This window comes from Musca autumnalis, unplaced genomic scaffold (assembly GCF_047663935.1).
Source record: "Musca autumnalis isolate F117 unplaced genomic scaffold, ASM4766393v1 scaffold_4, whole genome shotgun sequence".
In the NCBI taxonomy this organism is placed as follows: Eukaryota; Metazoa; Arthropoda; class Insecta; order Diptera; family Muscidae; genus Musca; species Musca autumnalis.
Genome location: NW_027411977.1, coordinates 58,135,949 through 58,163,558, shown reverse-complemented (window position 1 = coordinate 58,163,558; position 27,610 = coordinate 58,135,949). Strand labels below are relative to the sequence as shown.

The 27,610-nt window shown below is 35.5% G+C and overlaps 1 protein-coding gene across 1 annotated transcript in view; it reads left to right on the top strand.

The window, feature by feature from the left end:
* The window catches only part of LOC141404210 (neurotrimin-like), a 416,440-nt gene that overhangs the window by 329,788 nt on the left and 59,042 nt on the right, over nucleotides 1–27,610 (top strand). Inside the window, exons 4-5 of the mRNA XM_073987581.1 lie at nucleotides 26,622–26,824; nucleotides 26,923–27,133. Of these exons, the coding sequence (XP_073843682.1) occupies nucleotides 26,622–26,824; nucleotides 26,923–27,133 (414 nt within the window). The remainder of the gene's footprint in view (nucleotides 1–26,621; nucleotides 26,825–26,922; nucleotides 27,134–27,610) is intronic.

Here is a 27,610-nt window from a genome sequence, read left to right as displayed (position 1 = left end):
AATTTTTTTAAAAAATCTGAAGTTAGTTCACTAAAATTGATTTGGTATAGCCCCATACCTAAAGATTCCGCGTCATTTTGAAGAAAACTCGTGATAGAAAATCAATATATTTTTATGTGGCATAATTATTGTGTTTGTTTCTTTTTTTGGTCAGAGAATGAGAGTATATCACCGTTAGGGCAGCTGATTTATACTATACTCTTTAGTGTGATTGAATATGAATAATTTTGGGATTTATAAATTTGTTTGAATTATTTGAATTTCTATTTATTATTAGTTATTTCTACCGGTATAAAATATATTTTTGATATCACAATATATACCCACAATGAGCTATTTTCGAAATACCCTGAAAAGCACAAAACTGCATTATCAAGCATATTTGGGGTAAAAGTGCACAATTTTAGGACGATAGATCTTTAATAAACTCACAATTGTCCCTAATATCAAATATCAGAGATATAGCGAATTGCATTGTATATATAGTATTTATTTATTTTAGGTGTATTCCAAAAAGGAACCTGATATTCAAAGACAATTTGAAGATGTAGCAGGAGGGGCTAATCAATGGGAATTCTCTAATTTTCGAATATTTTTTAGAAATGTATAATTTATATATTTTTCTACAAACATCTCAGTAAAGGCAAGGAAGGCTCCTCTTATATCAATGGATTCATATTACGTTATTGATATGTGACCTAGTTTTTATCGCCGAGTCCGAACGGCGTGTCCTAAGTTGCCACTTGTAGAGATGTCTTTCATGGATGAAATACTCAGGAAATATCGCCAACATTACTAAGGGATATTTTGACATCGTAGACAATTTGGGGGGATGGAAGATACCAAGGAACGGTCCTGACCGGTTTTAACATGGCAAAGCCCAGGATTTATCTTGGTCCCTCTTTCATCCCAAGTGGACACTGACCTCCCCGTGGTGTCACCTGGGGAACTGCCTTTAACACCCGTTAAAGGTAGTGAGCTAACATGTGCCGCGCGTTCACCCATAAGAACGTTAAAAACTTGGGTTTGGGCGTCGGGTTAGTAACCCTCCCCTAGAAAAAACAGCCTACTATGAAAAAACGAAAGAAAAGAAAAACAAACCCCTCTAAAGTTGACGAACCCCGCAAACGTTTTAAGGACCATGATCTGCGAATCTGCACCTGGAATGTTCGCACTCTTTATAGAGAAGGTGCAGTCTTCGCATTGGCAGACGTACTTGAAAAGTACAAGACCGATATTACTGCCATACAGGAAATACGATGGATTGGGAAAGGCGTCACAACAACACCTAAAGGTGACGCACTGTATTATAGCTGCCATGACGTAAAGCATGAGTTTGGTTGTGGATTCGTAGTTAGTCGGAGACTAAAACATCTTGTATCCAGCTTCACTCCAGTGAATGAAAGACTTGCTGCAATTCGAATAAAAGCTAAATTCTTCAACATCAGCTTTATTTGCGCTCATGCTCCCACTGAAGAAAAGGATGAACAGACCAAAGATATATTTTACGAGCGCTTAGAAGAAACATATGACCGTTGCCCTGCCCATGACATTAAAATCATTCTAGGCGATTTTAATGCCAAAATTGGAAAGGAGAATATCTTTGGCCCAACAGTCGGGAAATTCAGTCTCCACAGTGAAACATCTGACAATGGTATGAGACTGATAGACTTTGCAGCTGCAAAAAACATGGTAGTTAGCAGTACCAGATTTAATCATCTCGATATTCATAAGGGCACCTGGCTGTCTCCAGATCAGAAAACAAGAAACCAAATTGATCATGTTGTGATAGATGGAAGACATTCATCGAGCGTGTTGGATGTACGATCGTTCCGAGGCGCAAACATTGATTCGGACCACTACCTTGTTGCAGCAAAGGTACGCACCCGCTTAAACGTAGCAAACAAAGTACGAACAGACACAACACGAAAGTTAGACATCGGTAAGCTGCAATCACAACAGATAGCCACAGCATATTCCACTCAACTAGCCCAATTGCTTAATCAAAGCCCTCCTCATCCCGATAACATATCAGCGCAATGGCAAAGCATTGCCCACTCCATGCAAACAGCCGCAAAATCCATACTTGGATACCAGAGACCTCCACCAAGGAATCCATGGTATGATGAGGAGTGTCGTGCTGCCACCGAAGAGAAAAATGCGGCATATAAGGCTACTTTACAATCCGTTGCAACGCGTAGCGCACGAGAGAGATACAGGGAGAAAAGGAGAGAGGAGAAACGTCTTTTCCGCAGGAAAAAGAGAGAGATGGAAAAGCGGGAGTGTGAAAAAATCGAGATGTACAGGAGCCAGAATGAAGTCCGAAAATTCTACCAAAGAGTCAAGCATCAAACTGATGGCTTTGGTACAGGCACATCCTCCTGTAGAGACCAGCAAGGTAATTTGGTAACTGATACAGATAGTGTACTCAGGAGATGGAAAGAACATTTTTCAAATCTGTTGGTATCCAATAGCAGCGGAGACGACGAAGATACCACAGTCCCAATCCCAGAAGATGGTATTGAATGTATACCGCCCAGCCAAGATGAGGTAAAGACAGCAATAAATCGGCTGAAGAATAATAAGGCAGCAGGGGCCGATGGCTTACCAGCCGAGCTGTTCAAAACCGGAGGCGACACGCTGATAAGGTGTATTCATCAGCTAGTTAGCACCATCTGGCAGGAAGAACGAGTACCCGACGATTGGAACCTGAGTATCCTGTGCCCCGTCCACAAGAAGGGAGATAAGACTGTATGCTCTATCTATAGGGGCATAAGTCTACTCCCTATTGCCTACAAGATCGTGTCAGGGATATTGTGCGAACGACTAAAGCCAATGGTCAACGAGATTATTGGACCATACCAATGCGGCTTTAGACCTGGCAAGTCCACCATTGACCAGATATTTACCCTGCGGCAAATCCTGGAGAAGACCCAAGAGATGCAGATCGACACTTACCACCTTTTTGTCGATTATAAAGCAGCCTTCGACAGTCCGCTGCGCTCAAAGGTATTCCAAGCCATGTCTGAATTTGGTATTCCCGCAAAGCTCATCCGGCTTTGTAAAATGACTTTAACTGACACGAGGTCCTCAGTTAAAATAGGAAAGAACCTCTCCGAAGAGTTTGGTACCAAAAGAGGTTTCAGACAAGGAGACAGCCTTTCGTGTGACCTCTTCAACATCCTGCTAGAAAAGGTTATACGAGAGGCAAACGTCAAAAGAAGTGGCACAATCTACACCAATAGTCACATGTTACTTGCTTATGCTGATGATATAGACATCATGGGTCGATCAGTAAAAGAAGTAACTGATACCTTTATAAAGGTCGAAGGAGAATCTGCTAAAGTGGGTCTGGCGGTAAACGGTGAGAAGACCAAGTTGATGGTGTCGACGCGCAATGCGTCCATTGAGCTCGGACCGACTGTGGAAGTTGGTTCCTATAATATTGAGGTAGTAAAAGACTTCGTCTACCTCGGCACCTCCGTCAACACAACAAACGACATCAGTTGTGAAATAAAAAGAAGAATTGTATTGGCCAACAGACGCTACTTTGGATTAAGTAAGCAGTTTAAAAACAAAGCCACATCTCGTCAAACAAAAATAACGCTCTACAAAACACTGATACTACCCGTGCTGATGTATGGCTCCGAAGCCTGGGTACTTGCGCAAGCAGACATGGCAGTGCTTGGTGTGTTTGAGAGAAAAATTCTTCGAAAGATCTACGGACCAATCTGCGTTGACGGTGAATATCGACGTCGCATGAACCACGAGCTGTATCTGCTATACAACGACATCAATATTGTTAAACGTATCGAGATGCAGCGATTGCGTTGGCTAGGCCATATCATAAGAATGAGCGATGATGAACCCGCTAAAAAGGCGTATGAATACATGCCACATGGCGGTGCACGCAGAATTGGCAGGCCAAGGAATAGATGGCGCAAACAAGTGGATGATGAGATGACAAGGCGCGGTATTCCAGAGTGCAAAGCAACAAATAGAGAGGAATGGAGATCTCTTCTTAGTTCGGCCCATAGAACAAATGTTCTGTAATGGGCCAGCTAAGTAAGTAAGTTAGTAGACAATTTGAATTTGCAAGGAGGTTTTACATAGCTTATTCGTACAGGTTGTGGTGTAGGGTATCACATGGTCGGCCCCGTCCGACTATAGTCTTTGCTTACTTGTTCTTCGTAAGAATATTGTCTATCCCATCAACTATAAGTTTCATTTTGGAAATTGTACATTTACCTCTTAATTTTCATTTTATAATTTCACTCATAAGCTACGAATGCTTTGCGGATCTTTTTTTCGTTTTTAAGGTACCGCATACAAGTCTCAAATTCTTCGACTTAACTTGGCATATTACCGCTGTAAATTGGCAAAAATAGTACTGAATAATAAAAATGGGGGGTGCCATCGTGGTGCAATGATATGCACACCCGCCTTGCACGCAGAAGGTCGTGGGTTCGATTCCCCGGCCAGGCAACATCAAAATTTTCAACGGTGGCAAAATACCCCTCAGTAATGTTGGCGACATTTCCTGAGTATTTAAGCCATGTAAAACTTCTCTATAAAGTGGTGTCGTAAGACACGCCGTTCGGACTCGGCGATAAACAGTAGTTCCCATATCATTGAGCTTTATATGAATCGGGGTACACTCATTGATATGAGTGAAGTCTCCCCTGTCCCGTCTGGGATGTTTGTGGAACAATTATATAATAAAAATTTTATGTGTTTAGAGAATATTTATTTCAATCGCAATCAAATTTGTCGACATAAAATTTTCGATTTTTGTCCACGGGCGGAACCACAGTGGGATGTACCGTTTTATGTATCAGAACGTGGTCGTTTGTAAACAATTTTTAGCAGAAATGTTTTTTCGTAACTGGAACACACAAAATACCAAATTTCAACCAATTCGGTGGTCTATTGTTTCACGCATGTAAGTACGTGTTATCTGTCAGTCGTTGAGCAGCGTAGCTGCTGCTATGTGTGCAGTTACTAAAGTAATGATGTGTATGTATTCTGTAACGCACTACTAGCCATTGATTATTATAATTATATTACTTTAATTTAACCGCAAACGGTAAATCAATTATCCACAATTTATTTAAAAATCAGGAGGATGTAAATAATCATTTCTCTTTACATTACATCTTTCATTTATTTTAAATAAAACAAATTTATAAAACAAATGGAATCGTTTGCAATGAAATTTATTTATTTTTTGTAATTAATGTATGTAATTGCTTATATAACCCACTTAACGCCGGGATTTCCAATAACAATACTATTTTATTAGTAAACTATAACAAAACATGGTCCTGAATCGACCATTCTTTGCGGGAATGTTCACAACGAAGATCAAATTCTTAATTTCAGCAATTTCACTGTGCAACAAAATTCAATTTTGTTTTTTCAAAATGATTTGAAAAGCCGAGTAGATGATCAAAGTAGGGCTTAAAATATGAGACACGTGTATCGGCGTTTTTAAAGTTTATGTCGGAAAGTAACCAATGTAGGCGGGGCAAATTTCGCCCATTTCTAGTTTTTTCGAAATGTTCGAGATAAGACATCTTGGAATCCTCGCATATGGGGAATACTTTTGTTAAAAGTTTTAACCTTTTGCGGCTCATCAAAAGGGTCGTTTTAATTCCTTTTTCGAAAACCTTTCAAAAACTCCTTTAAATGTGACCATATCAAATTCAAATATTCTACAAAATTATTATAAAATTCTACTATAGGCCTCAGAACACACCAAATCTGTAACTCTTATCTAATCGCCTCTAAAAATGAAAAACACGCCTTAGGGTTCAAAACTCTACCACAAAACATAAATTTAGAGAGATGACATCAAAGGCAAAAATATTCTTTGTCAGATTTCACTATGGGTCACCAAAGAACTGAAATGTCTATTTACACTATATACCATGAAAATATCAGTAGAAATTTTGCTGAAAAAAAAACAGAAAAATATTTCCAATTTTTTTTTTATGAACAAATTTTCCGTCTTTTTCGATTTGATGCATGAAAGTAATATGAAACTTGGTTCTAGGTAAAAAGTGTCAAAAGAGTTATACACAAAATTCCACTATTTCTTAGAATAATCCATATATCTAGGTATGCTATTTCCATAAGAAAATTAGATTACAAACTTGTATATTTTAGAATTAAATTATTTGTTTTAATTTTGTACTGTTAATTTTACATAATTCCATGCTGGATCAAAATCTCACAAACTCGTTCACTTTTACAGAGTTAACCCTAGAGATTGGCATAAATGTCTATATGCTAACTGGATTTGTTATGGTCATTCATGATACAGCTACTTATGTCACTTACGCGGGTTAATTCCGTAAATGTCACCAAAGCAGCAGTTACTCCCATCATTGTATTATTTTGGACCACGCAAAATCGTGTATGTGTGAGCCCACATGACACCTATATTTTCACTGGACCATAGCCGTAGACCTCTCACATATTTTCACAAACAATATAAGCAACTAATGGCTTATCCTAACTAACGTAATTTAACGTAAACTTCCGATCAATGACAATCTGGATAAAATTTGTAAAATATTACCCTACGTCAAAAATAAGGCCTGATAAGAATGTTATATGTTATGATTACAGATTTCTTTTACTCATGGACTCATAGTGAAATTTGATTTGGAACATTTCTTTCTTTGTTTGGGGATAAAAGAAGGATTTTTTGTGATTTTGATCCAGCATGGAACAGTGTAAAATAATTGCATCCTAAAATATAAAAAATTGTAATCTAATTTTCTTACAGAAATAGTATACATAGATATACGGTTTATTCTGAAGTTCATAGTAGAATTTTGTGTAGAATTTTTCTTTTGACACTTTTTATCTAGAAACAAGTTTCATATTACTTTCATGCATCAAATCGAAAAAAGACGAAACATGTTTCATCAAAAAAATGCGGAAATATTTTCATGTTTTTTTTTTCGCAAAATTGATACCGATATTTTCATGATATATAATGTAAATATATATTTCATTTCTTTGGTTAAACATAGTGAAACCTAACGAAGAATATTTTTGTCTTTGATATCATCTCTCTGAATTTATGTTTTGTGGGAGAGTTCTGAACAATCTCAGATAAAGTCCGACTTTAACCCTAAAACGTGTTTTTAATTTTTAGAGATTCCCGGCGGTTAGATATGATTTACAGATTTGGTGTGTTCTGAGGCCTATAATACATTTTTATGACGAATAATTTTGAAGAATATTTGAATTTGATATTATCACATTTTAAAGGAGTTATTGAAAAGTTTTCGAAAAAGGACCAAAAATACCCTTTTGATTAGGGTTAAAACTTTTTACAAATATATTTCCCATATCCATCTCAGTGAAGTTGCCAAAGACACTTTATACCTAAAATGCGAGGATTCCAAGATATCTTATCTCGAACATTTAGAAAAACTAGAAATGGGCGGAATTTGCCCCGCCTTTTTTGTTACTTTCCGACGTAAACTTTAAAAACGCCGATACACGTGTCTCATATTTTAAGCTCTACTTTCATCATCTACTCAGTTTTCCTACTCATTTTTGGTCGTCGCACAGTGTAATGTAGCTGAATCTTTCAAAATATCGAAAATCAGGATGTTCCGTTCTACGGGGTTATAAAAAAAACGTAGACCTGTATAGCCCATTTCCAATACAAAACATCAAAGGGTAATATTAAGGTCTGAAAAAATTCTAAATCGCTATATTAAATATTGCGAACTGCATCTTCATTTCGACATACAGACTGAGCTGATAAAGCGTCTCCGATGCATTACAAGCTTAGTATAACCTCCACCTTTTGGCGGACGTTATAAAATGAGCCTTAATAAAATAATTAGTTTGGATCCACAGTAAGTAAGCAAATCAATCGAGCATATGGTGTGAAACGAAAAGTAGACGTTAAGCAAATTTGAAGAATTGTTGGGCTCTCTGGGTTAAGTTATTCTGTTTAAATCAATGTGGATAGAATTCAGAAAATAGCACTAATTGATTTTATCAATCAATACCACAACTATCGATTGTGGCTTTGGGCTTTTTAACGGATTTTTAATTCTTTCATGTGAATCGACAACATCAATGCCTTATTGGGATAGGATAGCCTGAGTTATTCATTATCAAAATGTTGCTAGCGTTCCTTTTGGTATGTCATAATGGAATTATAATTTTTCATTTTGAAAAATTAACACTATGATTTACACATGTATCTGTAGATGTGTTTGGCAACATACATACCATTATAGTTATCATATTTTTTATTGTATGATAATTTCAATGACAAAATAAACAAGTAAAACAAGTCGGACGGAGCCGACAATATTTATATGCTTGCGAAGACTCCCTTGTTTCTTCGGGGATGTATATGTGATGGGGAATATATATATGATAAAAACCAAATTTCCTTTATAATTCCATTTGATTTTTTTTTTTTGTGAGCACTTCTACGATTTTTGGTATAGCAGTTAAGGATAAAATTCTGGTTGCAAATCTGAATCAAAAAATTGGCGCCATAATTCATCTTAAAATACACTTTTCAGTAAGCTTAGGCCAAAAAACCGCCAAAAATTGGGTATATTTGTGAAAAAAATTTTCCTATGATGCTATTTCCATGCCCAAATGATCCCAGGCATCAGAATAGTCTAATACACCAATAAAAACACTGCTATATTTAATTTTTATTGTTAATGCCTTGCATTATAATGAATATTTTGACACTTTGAACAATCTTTTATAACAACATGGTAGTAAACTGATCGAAGTGTTATTTTTTTGCAGAACACTGCTACAATGGTAAAACTGAATTGTGTGGAGCAGGTTTGGAGCGCATTTCGGGATCAAACTTATAGTTCTTTCCTTCAAGTATCATATTTGTAAGAAAAAAACGTTCTTACTCTCATAAAAAAGTCGAAATCCGCAAAATATTCCGAGATAATGGGAGAAAATCATCGAAAATTTTGTTTAATGATAATTCTCTTGAATATCCCTATATGCTTGATATATCGATCCGCAAATGGGTCCATATTGGTATAGGCGTGTGTGAAATATATTATTTTTACTGTAACTGATAATAATCAAAAATATAAATAAGACATTTTTAATTGTTGAGGTCTAAAAATCAATAGAACAATTTTGTCAAAATACTTATGCCACGCAGTGAAATTTTATTTCCATTATAAATGTTAAAGCGTCAATTTGAATTGATAAAATTTATTACTAATTTTAAGTACTCTAGTAAAGGATTACCCAGAATATTTATACCCTACACCACTATGTTGAAAGGGTATTATAAGTTTGTTTTGGTAAAAATGCATGTAACACCGCGAAATATTCGTCAGAGACCCCTAATGTGGTATACCAATCTTCATATCTGGGCGAGATAAAGCGATTTTGAGATGTGTGTCCTTCCGTCCGTCCGCGCGTGTGTCCGTCTGTCCATTTTAAATTGTAATCAAACTCCAGGCCGCAATTATGGGCCGTCCGTCCTTCCGCCCGTCCGTCCGTGTGTCCGTCTGTCCATTTTAAATTGTAATCAAACTCTAGGCCGCAATTATGGGCCGATCATCACGAAATTTGGTATCGAGGTCGGTTTCACATGAGATTAGGCCGCTATTTTAATTGGTGATGATCGTGAAATATTTAGCATAATTTTTATCCGATTTTGTAGCTGCTCTGTAGGTCACAATAATAGTCCGATCGCCACGAAATTTTAAATAAGGTAAGAGTATATGATAAAGCCGAAATTGAGAACATTTTTAATATACTGTTTATATCATTTTTCCTGGAAGCGACATTCCGGGTAAGTAAGCTATACTTGGAAGAGGAACGCTTGACCTTTCTATTGATTTCAATTGTGTTGGTGTACATGATAAGATAAAAGAGTTGCAGCCAGGGACGTACGAAATGGTTTGGTCGAACAAAATTTTTTAAGCTACTGTAACTAGTTATTATATTTTTTTCTCATAAAAATGTTTGTATATTTGAAGATTTCAAATTAAAACTTATATTTTCTTAAGTTTCTGAACAGAAAATGTACATCATTAACAAGTTTTGTAAGAAAATATTTTAAACATTTTTGTTTGTAAGCTGTTTTTGAGAGAAACTTCCAATAAAATCGGAATTACTTCTTCATGTCATACCATACCACTATCAAATGCTAATTCCTTAATGAATATACCCCATGTCTATTATTTATTCGAACTGTATAGAGCTCTCAAGGCTTAAAACTCATTCGGTTATAACAAAAATAACGAGTTCAGTATTATGGGAATGGAAATATATAAAAAAAATAAAATGTATGAAGGGTCGGTCCTTCGTGGACTACATATTTTCAATTAGAAATTTGTTTTACTGCCATCGCCAAAATTTTGTTATTCTGTTTTAGACAAATTTGCTGCTAAACAGTATGAGAAAATAATGAAGACAAATGAATTTTTGTGCGTCACTTGATTTTTACTTATCATTACCGAAGTATAATTGTAACCTCAGACTTTAGATTACGAGATTATATACACTGGGATTGTATCGTATAGATTTCATCAAAATAATGATTTAAGACTTCACATAGGTTTGGACGATATTCGTTTCAGCCAAGATGGAAGTACTTACCACCGTCCGTCCGTCTGTATCTCTGTTTGTCTGGCAGGTTGGAACTCATGATAACTCTCGGTCCAAGTTATGGATCTCGTAATGTTTTGTCCAAATTAAATTTAAGTCATATCGGTACCTCCGCCATAAAAGTTCAAAAATGTTCACTAAAATGGTCGAAGGGACTAACCGATTCGGTCTAAAATCGAACCTAATATGGTTCGCAAGATTACTTCCAAAAGTACATCAAGGTCCAAGAGAATATGTTTGGACAACATCTTCAGGTCTCTTTACAAGTCTAACATAACTGCAGTTTAAAGACTGTTCGATGATTTTTTGGACATTTTGTAGTCTTGTTTACAGCGATATCCTACTTTTCGTGGACAAGTTTATGCTTCCTGACAAAGCTCTAAATACTACGGTGGCCAACTAAAAAGCTTATGGGCGCGGTAACTATCGAGAGGAGTGTCTCTCAAATAATTATTAGTGAATAATTATGTGGGGTTCAATAAGGATCGATTGTTATTTGTCAAAACTATATAGAACTAAGTCCATCAAAGTGTTTGTCATCGAGTCCAAAAACTTCTAATCGTACAATTAAGAAAACAAATTATAACGCTTCTTTTGTAACATAATATTAAAAGTAAAAATAATCCTGGTATCAGAATCTATCTCTTTCGGTAAATAACACTGTGCAAAATGTTTAGGTAATCTTGTGCAAATAACTTGAAGTGAGGATTTTTTTAAAGTACAGACCCAAAGAACAAAAGCCCTAGTTCCGTTTTGTTGAGTCAGATACAGCTTGGATTTTATGGCCCCATCTAAACATTGTTAAATATCGATTTTTTAAACAACTCGGGGCTATATCTCTGAAACCAATGCAAATCTTCTTCTGACCTTTGCAGCAAATTTGTAGATAAGGGCCAAAATAAAATATTTCGAGAAATGAAAAAAAAATAAATTTTATAATATATCTAAAAATTCCATAATTTGTATACATTTCGCACCATATCTCAACGACAGCCGATATTCTTAAAAATTAGGCTAAGATCATCGAAATAGTGAAAATCTTGCTATAGCAAAGACAACGGCAATTCTTTGTGGTTGTAAAATTCTGCGATAAACCATAACGTGGACCTGTATGATTAAAAACTTCAATATACTTCAATAAATTTTACATGGCGACATTGCCGAACGTGGCCCGATATTGTCTATTTTCAATTCTAAATATCCTACTCTGTAAATATTTAAAATTGTATCCTTAGTCCCAATTTACATTAAACGATTTTTCTTGCGGCAATTTTTCTCGTTCTCTTTTAAACTTGCCTCTTGCGTTTATACAGGCAATTCTGTTTTCAAAACAATGAATATAATGTCAAAAACGAAAAATATAAAAGGAATTGCCTGAAAATTGTAGGTACGAGCAATTTTTTTCTACCTCCATACCCTTTACGTGTCTCTCCTACAAACTGAGACTTGACGCAAGTAAACTCGCCTAATGTAAATTGGGACTAAATATTATGAATTCTTTCTATTGAATTTATATACTTTTTACCATTATTCCATATAAAATATAGAATAGAATATGTGCCAAAATTTCCAGTCCATCGGACAACAATTTACCGAGATATGAGCTTTCGAAGGGAAACATTTATTGTGTTTTGTATGTAGCATAGAAACTAAAAACGTCTTTTCCTCGAAGTGGCACTTTGTATGTTTTTGTGGGACTATTGTACACATAAATAATGTGCTTAACCGAGAGAGTCTTTAAAAAAACTGCTGACGGAGTCAGAAAAATATCAATTTTTTACAGTGTTTTGTTTTTGTTAAAATCGAAATTTTGATTTTAACTGTTAAAAATTTTTAAAAATTGATTTTTTTAATTCCTTCTCGATAATGGACAAGATTATTAAGTTTGTAATGATCCCACAAAAATATATGCTGATCGGTTTATTCTTTTTCAAACTAAAGTGGTTTTTTCAAAAAAAAAAAAAAAAAAAAAAAAAAAAATAAAAGATAACTTAATGTTTAATAGATTTTTTATAAAAAAATTCATGAAAATGGCTTTTCTCATGCTTATAAGTGGCCATAACCACTTAAAATAGCTTTACGTAACGCTACACAAAATTTGAATTTTACATGATTTTTGGTCAAGTTGTGCCCCCCCCCCCCCGAAATGAAATCCTGCGTACGTCCCTGGTTGCAGCCTAATATATCCAGTTATTTGTGTGTAGTGTAATCATAAACACGCTAGAGGTCGCAATTATAGCTCAATAATCACGAAATTTTGCACGAGGTAAAAGTTTATGTAGAAGAAGATGCTTACAATTTTGGATGATGATCTGATATTTTTTAGCGGGTGAAATGGACCATTACTTCTGTATGAAAAATACAAAAAAATATTTTTGGTCTATATTTTATTTCCTGAAGGACATATGCAGGGAAAGTAGATAACATATGGAAATAGAACTACTGATCTTCCCCTTGCTGCAAATTGCAATCACGTGTCTGCTAGATAACGGGCCTACTGCTTAATATATAATGTGTTTTGTGTAGAGAAACACATTTTCATATTCCCAGTTTTTGCATTATTGCAAGTTACATGCTGCCCTAACGTTTTAATTGTCCAATTGGATTTTTATACATACATTGCAGCATGGGTCGCTTTGCCACCTTCAGTAATGTTTGCGAAATTTTCTGAGTATTTCAGCCATATAAAACTTCTCTACAAGTGGTGTCTTAGGGCACGCCGTTCGGACTCGGAGATAAGCTGTGGGTCCCATATCATTGAACGAATATGAATCGGGGTACACTCACTCATTGATATGAGAGAAGTCTCCCTTGGCCCTTCTGAGACGTTTGTGAAACAATTATTATATTATTATTAAATATTGGTGTGATACGGTACCAGAATCCACAAAGTTATTTCTTGCAATAAGTTTATTTGTTCCATAAAGAAATTTTGATTTGTGAAAAAGCTAATTCCCAGTGGTAAATGTGTAGGGTATCACATGGTCGGTCCCGTCCGGCTATAGCCTTGGCTTACTTGGCAGATTTTCAACCCCCTTAGAGTGTATATACCCTTCTTAGATATAAGGCGTATGGTAAACAAACACTTTCATACCCATTATTTTTAAAAGGTGGTTTGGGTAGCTTGGTTCTCAAACTCAAACAGTTTTCTATTATTTGTCTCTATATATTTTCTTTACTTTGTTATTTATATAAATAATACTTCTAAGCAATAGCTCTCTTAAAGAATAACACAACAACACAAGAAAGGAAAAAAGAAAGAAAAACAACAACAACATAAAACCTTATATAAATGCATATTTCTAAATTCTGTACCAGGAAAAGAGGAAATAAAATTACTTTTCTTACATTGACTAAATATAAATTTCAAAGCTTATGTAATTTGCATTTGTTTACATATGTCGGAATTAACCTTTGACATAAAACGCTTCGTACGATTACTCTATTATCAAGGAACATGCACGAATTCACGCACAAACACACACACACATACGCTCATACACATGTAAATATCATCGTTTATATTCAAATACGTTTTGTATCTTGCCAAAAGATCAGACGATCAAATGTGTTACTTTACTGCTTCGCAAAAGAGGACTCTTTGGTGCAATTTATCTGCAGCTGTGTTTTCGTGGCAAAATGAATGCAAATGCAATGCAAATAGAAAGAACACACGTTAGCGACCAACATCCTATCAACATGGTAAACAACGGCTTTTGGGGCATCAGTACCAGTTTTAACTGCGACACCATCAGCAATACCAAGCACACCCACCCCCAACGCTAACAATATCACACACACACGTCGTACATCCACCACATGCAAATAGTCTTTGCGACGAGTTGTAAAATGTTTCGACAATAAACATTCCCATTTGCATTTGTAAAGTATGAATGACTGCTTTTTCGCTAGTTTTCCCCCAATCCCAATATGTAAGTTGGAGTATGTGTCAAAGATACACATAAGCATGTACATGTATGTATGTATTCATAGTTTATATGCATTGTTGATGGCAATAATAGTGGGTTGGTATGAAAAGAGATGCGAGAGGCAAGTAAAGATGGCAGAATATGTTTACACTGACATGTCAAAAAGACAATCCATGTGGAAAATTTAATTATAAACTAAAGTGGGAACAATTCACCTTGTCAACTTTGTATCTGACCAAACTTCAAATTTTATTCATATAATCTTGGGATTTTCTACCAACTCAGATCTTTAAATATGAATAACCTTCCAAATTATAATAAATAAAAAAATATTAAATTATATCTGAAATAATTATAATTTATAATTACGTAGGTGATGGAAGATACCAAGGAACGGTCCAGACCGGCTTTAATATTGCAAAGCCCAGGATTTACCTTGGTCCCTCTTTCATCTCAAGTGAACACTGACCTCCCCGTGGTGTCACCTGGGAAACTGCCTTTAACACCCGTTAAAGGTAGTGAGATTAAATGTGCCGCGCGTTCACGCATAAGAACGTTTAAAACTTGGGTTTGGGCGTCCAGCACCTGGAATGCGAATCTGCACCTGGAATGTTCGCACTCTTTATAGAGAAGGTGCAGTTTACGCATTGGCAGATGAACTTGAAAAGTACAAGGCCGACATTACTGCCATACTGGAAATACGATGAAACGGGAAAGGCGTCACAACAACACCTAAAGGTGACGCACTGTATTATAGCTGCCATGACACAAAGCATGAATTTAGTCGTGGATTTGTAGTTGTTCGGAGGTTAAACATCTGGTCTCCAGCTTCACCTTAGTGAATGAAAGACTCGCTGCAATTCGATTTAAAGCAAAATTCTTCAACATCTGCTTTATTTGCGCTCATGATCCCACTAAAGAAAACGACGAACAGACCACAGATATATTTTACGAGCGCTTAGAAGAAACATATGACCGTTGCCCTGCCAATGACATTAAAATTATTCTAGGCGATTTTAATGCCAAAATTGGAAAGGAGAATATCTTTGGCCCATTAGTCGGGAAACTCAGTCTCCACAGTGAAACATCTGACAATGGTATGAGGCTGATAGACTTTGCAGCTGCAAAAAACATGGTAGTTAGCAGTACTAGATTTAAGCATCTCGATATTCATAAGAGCACCTGGCTGTCGCCAGATCAAAGAACAAGAAATCAAATTGATCACATTGTGATAGATGGAAGACATCAAGCGTGTTGGATGTACGATCGTTTCGAGGTGCAAACATAGACTCGGACCACTAGCTTGTTGCAGCAAAGGTACGTACCAGATTAAACGTAGCAAACAAAGTGCGAACAGACACAACACCGAAGTTGGACCTCGGTAAGCTGCAATCACAACAGATAGCCACAGCATATTCCACTCAACTGGCCCAACTGCTTAATCAAAGCACTCCTCGTTCCGATAACATATCAGGCAATGTCAAAGCATTGCCCACTCCATGCAAACAGCCGCAAAATCAGTACTTGGATACCAGAGACGTCCACCAAGGAATCCATGGTATGACCAGGAGTGCCGTGCAGCTACCGAAGAGAAAAATGCGGTATATAGAGCGACTTTACAATCAGTAGCAATGCGTAGCGCACGAGAGTGAGAAAAGGAGAGAGGAGAAACCTCTTTTCCGCAGGAAAGAGAGAGATGAGATGGAAAAGCGGGAGTGTGAACAAATCGAGATGTACAGGAGACAAGATGAAATCCGAAAATTATACCAAAGAGTGTAACATCAAACGGATGGCTTTGGAACTGGCACATCCTCCTGTAGAGACCAGCAAGGTAGTTTGGTAACTGATACAGATAGTGTGCTAAGGATATGGAAAGAGCATTTTTCTAAACTGTTGGTATCCAATAGTAGCGAAGTCGACGAAGATACCACAGATCCAATCCCAGAAGATGGTATTGAATGTGTCCCATAAACCGGCTGAAGAATAATAAGTCAGCAGGATTTGATGGTCTACCAGCCGAGCTGTTTAAAACCGCAGGCGACACGCTGATAAGGTGTATGCATCAGCTAGTTAGCTCCATCTGGCAGGAAAAACGCATACCCGACGATTGGAACCTGAGCATCCTGTGTCCTGTCCATAAGAATGGTTATAAGACTTTATGCTCCACCTATAGGGGCATAAGTCTTCTCCCTATAGCCTACAAGATAGTGTCAGGGATATTGGGCGAACGACTAAAGCCCATGGTCAACGAAATAATTGGACCATACCAATGCGGCTGTAGACCACTGCCGACCAACGAGAAGGCACACAAAATTCTGAATATTGGCATCTTTTGGCAGTGTGTTAGTAAGGTTGTATGTACGCATGCTGCAAAACAAAAACAAATCAAAACATTTGCTCTCTTTTGTGTGCTCTTTCGTTGCATTCGGGTCGTGTGTGTGTGAATTGCCGAAAAACTTCGTAACTTCAACAATACCAAAGAACGGCATAGCTTTCGACATGACAACTCCACCATTGACCAGATATTTACCCTGCGGCAAATCCTGAGACCCAAGAGATGCAGTCGACACCTACCACCTTTTGTCGATTATATAGCAGCCTTCGACAGCTCGCTAGGTTCAAAGGTATTCCAAGCAATGTCTGAATTTGGTATCTCCGCAAATTCGGCTTTGTAAAATGACGCTAACTGACAAAAGATCTTTAGTGAAAATAGGAAAGAACCTCTCCGAAGAGTTTTGTACCAAAAGATGTTTCAGGCAAGGAGACAGCCTTTCGTGTGACCTTGTCAACATCCTGCTAGAAAAGGTTATACGAGAGGCAAACGTCAAAATAAGTGGCACAATCTACACCAATAGCCATATGTTACTTACTTATGCTGATGATATAGACATCATGGGACGATCAGTAAAAATAAGTAACCGATACCTTTATGAAGGTCGAAGGAGAATCTGCTAAAGTCGGTCTGGCGGTAAACGGCGAGAAGACCAAGCTGATGGCGACGACGCGCAATGCAATGGACGCATTGCAATGGACGGACCAACTGTTGAAGTTGGTTCCTATAATTTTGAGGTAGTAAAAGACTTTGTCTACCTCCGCACCTCCGTAAACACAACAAACGACGTCAGTTATGAAATAAAAAGAAGAATTGTATTGGCAAACAGATGCTACTTTGGCTTAAGTAAGCAGTTTAAAAACAAAGCCACATCTTGTCGAACAAAAATAACGCTCTACAACACTGATACTACCCGTGTTGATGTATGGCTCCGAAGCTTAGGTACTTGCGCAAGCAGACATGGCAGTGTTTGGTGTGTTTGAGAGAAAAAATTCTTCGAAAGATCTACGAACCAATCTGCGTTGACGGTGACGTCGACGTCGCATGAACCACGAGCTGTATCTGCTATACAACGACATCAATATTGTTAAACGTATCGAGATGCAGCGATTGCGTTGGCTAGGCCATATCATAAGAATGAGCGATGATGAACCCGCTAAAAAGGCGTATAAACACGGACCGCTTGGCGGTGCACGCAGAAATGGCAGGTCAAGGAATAGATGGCGCAAACAAGTGGATGATGAGATGAAAAGGCGCGGTATTCCAGAGTGCGAAGCAACAAATAGAGGGAATTGGAGATCTTTTCTTAGTTCGGCCTATGGAACAAATGTTCTGTAATGGGCCAGCTAAGTAAGTAAGTATAACTGGCGAAGTGAGCAATCGATTTGCTCCAAACTTTCCGATTATAATTATTCCTTCCAGATATAGATCGGATAAGACTAGATCGGGTCACACCATATGGTACCACCTACAAAAAAGAAAAAGAGAAAAGAGAAATTTAAGAGTCCTCTCGAATCGTTTTGAATTTTTTTCAGCAGATTGTACTTGCACACCGCAAATCCGCAAGATAACTCTCAAGGTGATTTTCTGATTGGTCGAAACTTTACACATCGTATTATTTCACCCAGTTATGTATCAGGTTTGAATATGGACTATATTGGTCCGTCCTTCGAGTATCTCCTACATAAAATTTGGGAAAAGTGAATTTTGAAGACCCGTATCGGATCTATTTGATTATTATTATTTTGTTTGAATAAGGTTCTTTTCACGGTTCCTATTTTGGTCCCTTTTCCGGGGTAAGTCATACTTCCTGAGATAATTGTCCAGAAGTTCCAAAAACCCCTGCAGGCTCCAACTAAGATTACGAATCTGAAAAAATAATTCACAAACTTTTCCAAAACTCAGAAGATAGCTTACTAAAATTGATTTGTTATCGCCCCATATTACGATACCTACAGATTCCACGTATTTTGAAGCAAACTCTTGTTACAAAATAAATACATTTTTATTATATCAATGGATTCATATTAAGTTATTGATATGTGACCTAGTTTTTATCGCCGAGTGCCACTTGTAGAGACGTTTTTTATGGCTGAAATACTCAGAAAATATTGCCAATGTTACTAAGGAGTATTTTTCCACCGAAGACAATTTTATGGGAATAGAACCCGGACATTCAGCGTGTAGCTAATTCCTAAAGGTTGTGGTGTAGGGTATCACATGGTCGGCCCCGTCCGTCTATAGCCTTTGCTTACTTGTTTTGCCTATCGATACTATCGGATTAAAACCCCTTACTTAAAATCTAATGAAATTAATAGAAATTACGCCTCTTTTCAGTTTTGTAAATGTGAGAAAGTAAGTCCGTAGTCACACGTACAAAATTTTCTAAAATCAAAATTGGTCGTTATAAAAGTTATCGACAGAACTTTAATTATCGCTTTCGGTGCGGGGACTATTTACTTAATTGACCTCAGAAACGCATTTTCGATACCAGGGCAACATTCTGCACATGGTACTGGCGTGGTATTTATTTGGTTATATACATAGAATTACATTTTCAACCGATTTATTAGAGTTGTATAATCTAGTTCATTTGAACGATCTAGTTCAATAGCTCAGTTCTTTTAACTGAACTTTTCAGGAATCTAGTTCATAGTTCACTATCCATTTCAATCATTCGGATCAGAATCGTTCACGGGCTCTTAATCGTTCGCTTGATGAAAACGCATACATACACCAAATAGGAACAAACATTAGAACAGTATAATTAAACTACAAACCCTGCCAGCATTTTATATCGCACATTACCCGATGTAGTCGCTACCAAGCGATAGAAACACTCGCCTGCCAGCTCGCATTCTTATCGATGAAGTCTTACCGTGAGGGAAGAAATGAACCACGGCCAAGATACTACTTGTGAAAGTCGATATCGTGACTTCAAAAACAGTTAGTTTAGCGATAAAATTGGTTGTGACAAAAAAAAAATTATTTTTCGTTTTTTTTGTTTCTATTTTTTTAATTTTTTATTATTGTAATTACTTTTCCCAGCGTACATATGTTTTCAAAGAAATAGTTGAAATTGTAGTCTACGTTAATTTTGTCACTTTAAAAATGTTATATTGTCTGGCCTGGGAATCAAACCCGGGACATTACGAGTGCAAAGCAAACATGCTAACCACTGCACCACCGTTGCATACATCAGATTGATGAATGCCTTATATTAGTTCAAGGCTGTACACGCCTTAAATGAATCTAAACAATCGAAAGTGTCTGCGTAGGGGATAGAAAGTGTCTGCCCACGCGATAGTCGTACGCCGTAAAGTGTCTGCATAGGCGATAAAAATTGTCTGCACACGCGATAGTCGTACGCCGTAAGGATTGTTTGTGGAAACAATCAATAATCTCATTTCCATCTTTTTCGCTGACTCTAAGTAGTTATTGAGGACGATCAAAACAGGACTGCAATAAATTTGTTATTGTAAAATACTAAAGTATCGTTCTTTTACAAAAATGAGAGTCGATTGCGATTGCTTTTTGTAGATGGAGTGAGAAACTCACTTCCAAATGCTAGCAGGGAACAATATTACATTTAGATATTTTTATTCTATTAATAACGAAACATTTATGGGTCTGTTTCAGAACTCCACGAACCTACTAATTTTTACTATTTTCTTCGATAACATAAAGGAAAAAATGTTATCGTAGTAAAAAGTAATAGCTTTTGCAGGTTTTGGAACCGGCACTCAGTTTGCATTAAGTTTAGAAAAAATGCTTCCTTCGGAAAAAATTGTACTTAGAATTTCATTAAAGTGGCTAGCAAAAAATCTTATGTTGTGTGTGTGTAGATATTATGTCTGTAGATATTACTTTTATTACGATGGGGGTTGACACTTCCCATTCATCCAAACCATAAATAAAACTGATTACATTACGAAGACATCACTTAGCACAGAATACTGCGTCACTTTATTCATATGTGAATGACATGCTGAACTAGATTGTGAATAGTTCGTTCGTTGATCTTTCGGTCGGCGCTCAGTGAGCTATTGAACTATAATGAACTACATCGACTGATCTAGTTCATACGATCTTTTCAATAAATCGTTCAATTGAACTAGTTCGTTCATGAACTATACAACTCTACGATTTATGCATGTCACGAAAATCAATTAATATTTGGATATAACTCTCATATATATTGTTAAGGAATTAGTTTTAACTTAAGTTTGTGTAAACGTTGATTTATTCTCCGATATAATCTGTGCCAAATAAAAAGCGGGTTCGTTTACATTACGAGTCTTACAATGGTTTATTGGCTTTATTTCAGTTCTTTACCAAACACACATCTGTAGTTAGTTACACCTTACTGGCGGTGTTAGTTCACGATCTCATTGCCACAGATGTTTCTAGAAGATTTGTAATGCGATTCTCTAACTCATTTTTTGAGTTACCGAATTAAATCGGTAAAATTTAAGCATTTTAATACACATCCACCATAGTATGGAGGTATATTAAGTTTGTTTTACCTTTTGTAACGCATTGAAATATACATTTGTGACCCTATAAAATATATATATTCTTGATCAGGATAAAATTCTGAGTCCATATAGCCATGTCCGTTTGTCCGTCTATTGTAATCCCTCTATCGTCCACAATAATTGAGCTAGAGCCCTATATTATTGCACCCGATTGTCTTTTTTTCTATAGGCAGGTCAGACTCGAAGATGGGCTATATCGGCAGACGCTTTGGTATAGCCCCCAGAAATCACCAGATAACTTCAATTTATTACCGAATAAAATATAGGCTGGGCTGTAAGATGTAGAATTACGAATGCCAGATTTATATATCAGTAAGAACTTTGGAATATGCTCATACCAGTCTCTTTGGCCACTGTCCACCACTTTCCGTATATATTATTGTCTGGAGCGATTAAATATTTCCACCATCCCATCTGATTGCGGATGGGGGAGTTTTTTTCTTGGTTTTCTAAATTCGGTAGGGGTCACACATTTCCTTGAAAATCGCTGACTAAAAATTTCTACCTTGATCGGAATGAATTTCGCATGGCACACAATAGCGATATAGAATCTCTGCTTTACCTTTTCAGCAATCTTTGTTATTCCACTTAGCTCATCGTGAAACTCCGTTAATAAATTTTTATTTTGGATTCTGGTACGACGATTGGGTTCCGGTGAGTTTCGCTCTCCCATTTGCGATACAGGCAACCATCTACTAGAAGTAGACTGCTCCACTGGAACATATAGGATTTTAAAATAGTAATTGTGTACGCTATTTTTGTGACTAAGCATTTCACCCACTTCTATTGCCGGAATTTTTTGCCTAGAATGTGACTTTTCGTTGTTCCACCAACCAATCCTTGCCAGACTCAACCTGCAGTAGCCGGATATCGATGATACTCTGCTTGCCTTCTGCCTTTGAGCAATATCTGTGTGTCAACTACTACTGTTAAAACTTAACAGGCACATCTCCAGATATCACGACATTCAACTGTTTGTCGTTAGGAGCATACCCTAGTATGGCGCCTATGTCTTAACATTAACCAAACTAACCCATTCTTGTACCCTGTTATTTTAATCCCTTTATGCGACGCTGTCCAATATTTCATATTCATATCGCCAGTGGAAGTATTTCGTTTTTCGGTTGAACGCATTTTAACTTTATGCCGCCTATAACGGTTTTCATGTTGCTGCTATTTGGAAGCTATTGTTATTGTAATAAGTTTTGTTTTTGGTTTATGCCATCGGTTAACAGTGTATTGCGAGCAAAATCAAACTTTTCATGCCTCGTTTGTCAAAAGTTCGCTATGAACCTGTTCTTGTAAGACAAAAAATCATTGTCATAATTATCTACATATGAATGTATTATACGGTGACGTAGGGGATAAAAAATACCAAGCAGCGTCCCTGGCCGGCTTTAACATGGCAAAGGCCAGGACCCATCTTGGTCCCTCTTTCATCGAAAGAGGACACTGACCTCTCCGTGGGGTCACGTGTGGGGCTGTCTTTAACACCCGTTAAAGGTAGTGTGCTAACATGTGCCGCGCATTCACCCATAAGTACGTTAAAAACTTGGGTTGGGAATTGGGCTAGTAGCCCATCCCTCCAAAAAGTAACATACTATGAAAAACAAAGAAAAAAAAACAAAACCGTTTAAAATTGACGACCCCTACAAACGTTGTATGTATTTGAAAAGTGTACTTTTCAATTTCTATTCGCACTTCGCAAATTTTACTATCACTGTTCTCTTTCGCAAAGTTTTTGTACTCTATTGCTTAATTTTTCCGCCATCTATCTATGATAAATAAGACATGTAAAAATGGGACGCGATAACACAAATGAAAAGAAAGTGGTGTAGTGAGTAATGAAAAAATTAAACAACATAAAAATAAAATAACTTGTTGTTTTTAAATTTGAAAACAACAAATATGAGATTAAGCTTGGCTTACATACAAATAGTAAGTAAAATTAAAATTAAAATTAAAATTAAAATTAAAATTAAAATTAAAATTAAAATTAAAATTAAAATTAAAATTAAAATTAAAATTAAAATTAAAATTAAAATTAAAATTAAAATTAAAATTAAAATTAAAATTAAAATTAAAATTAAAATTAAAATTAAAATTAAAATTAAAATTAAAATTAAAATTAAAATTAAAATTAAAATTAAAATTAAAATTAAAATTAAAATTAAAATTAAAATTAAAATTAAAATTAAAATTAAAATTAAAATTAAAATTAAAATTAAAATTAAAATTAAAATTAAAATTAAAATTAAAATTAAAATTAAAATTAAAATTAAAATTAAAATTAAAATTAAAATTAAAATTAAAATTAAAATTAAAATTAAAATTAAAATTAAAATTAAAATTAAAATTAAAATTAAAATTAAAATTAAAATTAAAATTAAAATTAAAATTAAAATTAAAATTAAAATTAAAATTAAAATTAAAATTAAAATTAAAATTAAAATTAAAATTAAAATTAAAATTAAAATTAAAATTAAAATTAAAATTAAAATTAAAATTAAAATTAAAATTAAAATTAAAATTAAAATTAAAATTAAAATTAAAATTAAAATTAAAATTAAAATTAAAATTAAAATTAAAATTAAAATTAAAATTAAAATTAAAATTAAAATTAAAATTAAAATTAAAATTAAAATTAAAATTAAAATTAAAATTAAAATTAAAATTAAAATTAAAATTAAAATTAAAATTAAAATTAAAATTAAAATTAAAATTAAAATTAAAATTAAAATTAAAATTAAAATTAAAATAAAAATCAATTTAAATAAAAAGGAAATAAAATTATAAAAAAATAAATAAATAAAATAAAACAAGTGAGCAAAGGCTATAGTCAGGACAAGGCCGACCATATGATACCCTACACTACTACCCGTGTGCATAAGCTTTTCACTGGTAAACATATCTTTTAGGGAATATAATCCGACTACCACCAAACATAATATGCCTCTTTATCTCTGGGTCCCCCATAAGCATAAGCATAATTTCGTGACCATCCGATGAAATTTGCGACCAGTAGCGTGATTGCAAAAAATTGAGGAATTGGATGCATTACCGACTATTGTGGCATCTCCCTTGTTTGACCACATTCGCCAACTTACCTTACACCAATGTAAAGGTAATATTTGCTTCTTCCATTTACAGGCTTTGCCGTTGGAATACCCCTACTAGAACCCGATATATTCACAAAGAATAAAACTTTGAATTTATCTCCACATGAGTTTTTCCCCATTCCGACCCCTAAATATTATCAAAATTCCAACCTGTAGCGTGATTACAAAAAATGGAAAAATTGGATATATTACTGACTTTTACGTTATATCTGTTGTTTGCACACATACGCCAATATACTTTGCATCAATATAAAGAAGATCTTTTCTTCTTCCATTGACGGGCTTTCCTTTTGGAATGCTCCTACCAGAAGCGGATACATATATTCGCATAAGAAAAGAAACGTTGACTTTTCTCCACATACGCTTTTTGCTTATTCCGACTCCTGAATATTATCCGACCATCACCAAACTTAATAATCTTCTTCCTCTGTGGGACCCGCATCAACTCCCTAACTCCCGTGATTTCAAAAAAAAAATCGGAAAATAGGATGCATTACCGACTCCGACCTTCGCCAACCTACTTTACATCGTTGTAAAGGTGATATTTTTTACTTTCCTTGCCTGGTTTTGCTTTTGATATATCTCTTAAAAACAGAGATATTGGCTTTGAAATAAAACCTTGACCTTTTCTCCAATTAAGTTTTTGGCCCTTCCGACCCCTGAATATTATTCGACCATCATCAAAAGCAATAGGCTTCTTCCTCTGTGTGACCCTCATTAACCCCCAAAATTTCGTGACGATCCGATCAAAATTGCGACCTGCAGCGCGATTACCGACTATTGCTATGTCTCCACTATTTGCAAGCTACGCCAACCTACTTTGCATCATTGTAAAGGTGGGATATTCTACTTTCATAGACAGGCTTTACTTTTGGAAGCTACCCAAACAAAGCTTTGATATTCGTCATTATAATTAAAATCGCAAAAATTAAAAGTTGGGTTGTATTGGCGACTATTGCGATATCTTCGTTGTTTGACTACCTACGACAACCTACTATACATAGTTTTAAAGGTGATATTTTCTACATTCAATAAACACATATGGCCCAAGTATAGGAAAAAGTTGAGAAATGGTGCATATTATATTAATTTTCAGTGGTATAGGAAATTACCCGCAGAGTCGACTCCGGAGTCGGAGTCGTGAAAAGAACTGGTCCGGAGTCGGAGGAAAAATGGCTCTACTCCGCAGCCCTGGGTGAAACAAAAGAACCGGTGATTTTATTACCATCAAGCGGTTATTTCTTTGTAGCAGAACATCTTAAAGTTGGCTACAAATGAATTTGCCACGTCATAATTGCGTTCTTATAAATTAAATTTCAAACAAAAAAATATTTACGAAAATATTTCATGTTGGCTATATGGTATTTTGTTCCACCAAAAGTTCCAGATAATATCTTTATTCACGCTGCTTTTTTTTGCAAAGAAAAACGACTAAAACAAAATAACTGTTGTGGAATGTAACGGAAGGAAGTTGATAAGAAAATAGCGTGATATATTTAATTTCATGTTCATGGTTTCACGGATATGAGGTGAAAATGTTTACACGCCATTGTAATTTAATGAAAACTAAAGGCATCTAACAAAACTGCACATGAACACACACACAGAGATTAATAACAATACATAAATGTGTTGCCAATAACGACAACCGTGACGTATGAGTGTTAACAAATGTTTAAATATAAATCATACCCAATATGGGACACCGACATGAAACCACTTCACCAACACCAACTGGCTATTCCATAGAATAAGATTGCCAAAGAATTGTTTATCATTCAGCACCCAGTGTTCGACTTTTCAAGGATTTTCAAATATTATTAGGTTTTCTTAAAATTTTTAAAAATTCCATCGACTGCTATCCTTACTTATACTTACTGCTATCAATATATCCAGGTTTCTGTAGTATCTAACATAGCAAAGGAAACTAAAGCTTCGAAAGTCAATCTACATCTAGTCAGTTTACATCATAAATTATCATAACTCTTGGAATTTAATAAAACAATTGCATTCATAACGAAAAGTAATATAAATTCCAATTTTATATATTTTTTTTCAGAGCAAATTAATGCAGACGTCACAGTCTCGTTTAATTCAATACAAATGTATGATGAAACTACGTATAAAACAAACTTACCCACGTACACACCACCACCCTGGATAGAACCGTATGTGGATCCGACAACACCACGTAATGTAACAGCTTTACTGGGAAAGACTGCATTTCTCAATTGTCGTGTAATTAATTTGGGAAATAAAACAGTACGTACACATGCATACACACATATAAATTGTTCGATAACATTTCAGTAATTGGATGACATAGTGGGTAATGTTGCTTTCTGTTTTTTCTTCATTAGGTTTCGTGGATTCGACATCGAGACTCTCACATCCTTACAGTTGGCACATACACTTACACATCCGATTTGCGTTTTCAAGCATTACATTTCAGTGAAATTGGTGATTGGACTTTACAAATAAAATGGGTGCAGAAACGAGATGCCGGTACCTATGAATGTCAAATATCAACACAACCGGCAAGAAGTTATTTCGTACATTTGAATATTGTGGGTAAGTGGAGAAGAGTATTCATTAAAAACTACAGATAAGTTTTGAAAAACATTCTTTAAAAGTAATAATGTGGGTCAGTTTGTTTGAAAAACAACGAAAGTCAATGCTTATTACTGTAAAGACAAATAACTTATTGAAATTGGAGAAACACAAAGAAAACGAGTCAAAAGTCGTTAAGTCCGGCCAGGCCGAACTTTTTATATCCTCCACCATAAAACATTCTTAACCAAAATGGAATAAGTAGTTTCCTTGCCTGGCCAATATTTTAGGTGCAAAAATTGTTCGAACACCATTGGATTATACAAATGCCTAAATTCCCTAATCTTATTTCAAAAATGTGTTCAATCAGGAGGCAATTTTATATGGGGCTATATTAAAGTGTGAACCTATGCAGACAATTTCTGGTGCAATGCATGAAAGTATTCTACAAAAATGTTGCTAGGAAAATTTTATGTAGGGTCGGTTCACTAGGACAAG